The sequence below is a fragment of the Ostrea edulis genome, chromosome 3, assembly GCF_947568905.1.
Source record: "Ostrea edulis chromosome 3, xbOstEdul1.1, whole genome shotgun sequence".
Classification (NCBI taxonomy): Eukaryota; Metazoa; Mollusca; class Bivalvia; order Ostreida; family Ostreidae; genus Ostrea; species Ostrea edulis.
Genome location: NC_079166.1, coordinates 15940810 through 15943997, shown reverse-complemented (window position 1 = coordinate 15943997; position 3188 = coordinate 15940810). Strand labels below are relative to the sequence as shown.

The window sequence follows — 3188 nt, the reverse complement described above, 5'->3', positions numbered from 1 at the left end:
ACTGTTCGTTATCTTCACCCTTCATAGAGAATACCGAGTTGTGAAAAACACTTGTAAGTACATGATACAACAATTCAGTAAAACGGTAATTAAAAAATATACAAAATGTAGCACTTTAAACAATAATTTAACAAAAAGAAAAAACTAAGGTGAGAGTAATGAGATTTGTAATTTCACTATAGACAAATTACCGACTAAACATGACGAAGTAAACAAAAGTTTCTCAGGAACTTGAATCTCTCAGCTCATATAAAAATGGAGAGACAAATTTTAAGTGATAATTATGAAGAACTCCAGAGATTTGTAAAGTGAAGTTAAAATGTTTAATCATCTCTCTCTCTCTCTCTCTCTCTCTCTCTCTCTCTCTCTCTCTCTAAGTTATTTATTAGATAGGATACATACTTTTTTTTATTCCACATCTGATAGAGGACAGCAACTTTTTTTTGTATTTTTAGAAGATAGGACATAGGGTCTTTTAAAAATGGAAATATGGAATGCATCGGTCCCAACCCCCCAATAAATATTGACCGGTCCCTTACAACGTGAAGTTTTCAATTCACTATGAAAGTATCACCCAAATTATGCTTATACTGGTAGACAATAGTACAGCAGAAGACGTGCGATTATTAGTCAAAAGTCTTCCAATCAACGGCACCTATCGGCAAATTTACAAAGTATTCAGAAAAAGTAGTGTAATGAACAATAACTCTGGGTAGACATAAATCAAATTACTGAAAGTACCGAGAATCGCTAGGCTTGGCTTGTAATGATGCTGTATGGCTATACATCTTATGATAGTACTATTAACATATCAAAACAAATTGTTCAATAATTTGCTGCAATTGCTAGGTAAAGGAAAGAATAAAATACTGGACGTTTGGAACACTTTTCTAAGCAATTATAGATGCATGCTATACTAGTATTTAAGGTGGGGATTTCCTTATGAAATATTTTTCAGGAAATGAAAAAAAATGAAGAAAAAAAATGTTTTATAGTAATCCATATTGTTGTTCGACTTAGTTCGATCCTTAATGTAAAAATGATATATTTAAGAAATAAGATATCATTTTTGAATGTTGTTGGGATATGACATGAATTTGGTTACGTGATCAAATTCTATAACGTCCCCACTGCATTGCATAAGCAAGAACCCAGGTGAAAATACAGGAACTGACTTTTGAAGCGGTGATTGTATTCATACGCAAGAACAAACTGATCACGTGACCAAATTCATGTCATACGAAATTGAACATCGATTTCATTAGTACTGTCATATAAGGAAGTGCATTGGCAAATGTAAATATAACGTAATATATATCAACTCCGTGCACATGACGATTGTGTGACTGTTGAAACGGATTATTTCTTCCTCCTGGGCACCTGAACTCACATCTAAGTGTTTGAGTATTTCTAATCCGAGATTCCTCTGACTCTTACCCCCGCTTTTATATTTGACATGTGCGGGGGAGAGTCAGAGCGGACTCCATATTGAAAAGTGGGAATTCAGCGACACCAGCTGGTGTCGCTGCTTTACCTACCTCTTACAACTGTAACGTGTTAGGGTTCGAAGATTTGGATGAGTCCCTATACTTATTGATATTGATCTTAAACAAATGATTAGGAAATATACGAGTCAATATATACAGATATGTGCAAGATTTCCTATCTTTATAAAAAAAAATGTACGAGTCAATATATACAGATATGTGCAAGATTTCCTATCTTTATCATAAAGAGACTATAGATCTGGATGTGACAGATCCGGGAGTACGGGAGATGTGTCCTTATACCGGACAGATCCCTTTTGTCGAAGGACTGATCAAACAAAATAAAATAAACACCAGGTGAACGTCCCCACCTTTAAAAGCTTCCCTACTAGTATACTAGACACCGTATACTGTTAGTTTCTTTATTCACCGTACCTTCGATAACTCCTTGCCAGCGTCTACTTCAGAATGACCCTGTCTCTCGCAAAACAGCCGTATTTATACTACCCGGCATTCGTTATGCCTTGGGTCATATCGTATTGTCCTACGATAAAGTCCGGATCACATCAGCTCTATTTATAGATAATAATACATCCCGTGCCCGATCCCAATTCGTCACATTACCCACGCCTCTATTTCACATGCGTCCGCGCATGAAACGAAAACTTGGGTATCATCAACAAAAACATTTAATGAGAAGAAAACATGAAAATGTAGACCAATGATGAGTAATGTAAAAATGAACATGATGTGAAATAGATATGCCTTATCCATAATCCTATATGCTTAACAATAGTACAAAACAGTACATATGTGTAACTCTTTGTTACTGTGTTCTTGGACTAAAGTCATATACAATTTATATGTCAAAACACACTTCACTCTCGGTGATTTTCTTTACGCTTCGTCCATTTTCAAGATACTTTGTGATAGTAACCTCCTTCATCCTTTTCTTGGTACCTTCAGTCTGGGTGTACTGATGTATCATCATACGACCTTCTGTCTGAGTTCCGATGGACACCCCTGTTGAAACAGATCGAACTTCTGTTCTGTTCATCACCTTTCTTGATGTGTGCACAGGGCTAGGTGCCGTTCGTTTCCTCACCATACGCCCAACAACCAGGTCACTAGTGCTGGGAAGAGATTCGATGCTCCGTTCTGCGGGATCATCTCCCAACTGGATTTCTGGATCTTCATCCCATTCACTATCATAATCTGTGGAATCTTTTCGCATTGTACTGATACTAGGTGCGTCTTTATCTGTTTCTTCAGATGGACCCACATCAGGATGCTTCATCTTCATGTGTTTCAGGAAATATTCCTTCTTCTTGAAAGACACATGGCATTTCTCACACACCAACAAGTTCCGTGTACACTTCATAACATGTTCGATCCAGATTTCCTTCCCGTCGACTTCATGAAAACATACAGGACATATTTCTTTAGACTTTCGAGCTGTAACCTTGGTATTTGCCATAGCTAAGCTACAAAATAAAAATAAAGAAATTCATTGAACTTAATCTAATGTCTATAAGGCTAAGTATCTATTTAAACCGCTTGTCCTCTTGCATATGTACATTGTGATCATCTAGGAAATATAGAAAGAATTGTTTTATCTACAAAACTAATGTGTCATATGCACTAGTCTTGAATATAATCTTTCAACCATATTGGAGGACGTCTATCTCGTCTTTCTCTGCC

At 36.4% G+C, this 3188-nt stretch overlaps 1 protein-coding gene across 1 annotated transcript; it reads right to left on the bottom strand.

Annotated features, from left to right (window-relative positions):
* Positions 1-2346: 2346 nt before the first annotated feature.
* Positions 2347-2964, bottom strand: LOC125683886 (uncharacterized). Its single transcript, XM_048925389.2, has one exon. It carries the CDS (start codon positions 2962-2964, stop codon positions 2347-2349), a length of 618 nt encoding a protein of 205 aa, XP_048781346.2.
* Between the last annotated feature and the right edge of the window lie 224 nt (positions 2965-3188).

Excerpts from the sequence above, each read along its gene's own strand:
- LOC125683886 (XM_048925389.2), bottom strand. The coding sequence starts at position 2,964 with ATGGCAAATACCAAGGTTACAGCTCGAAAGTCTAAAGAAATATGTCCT.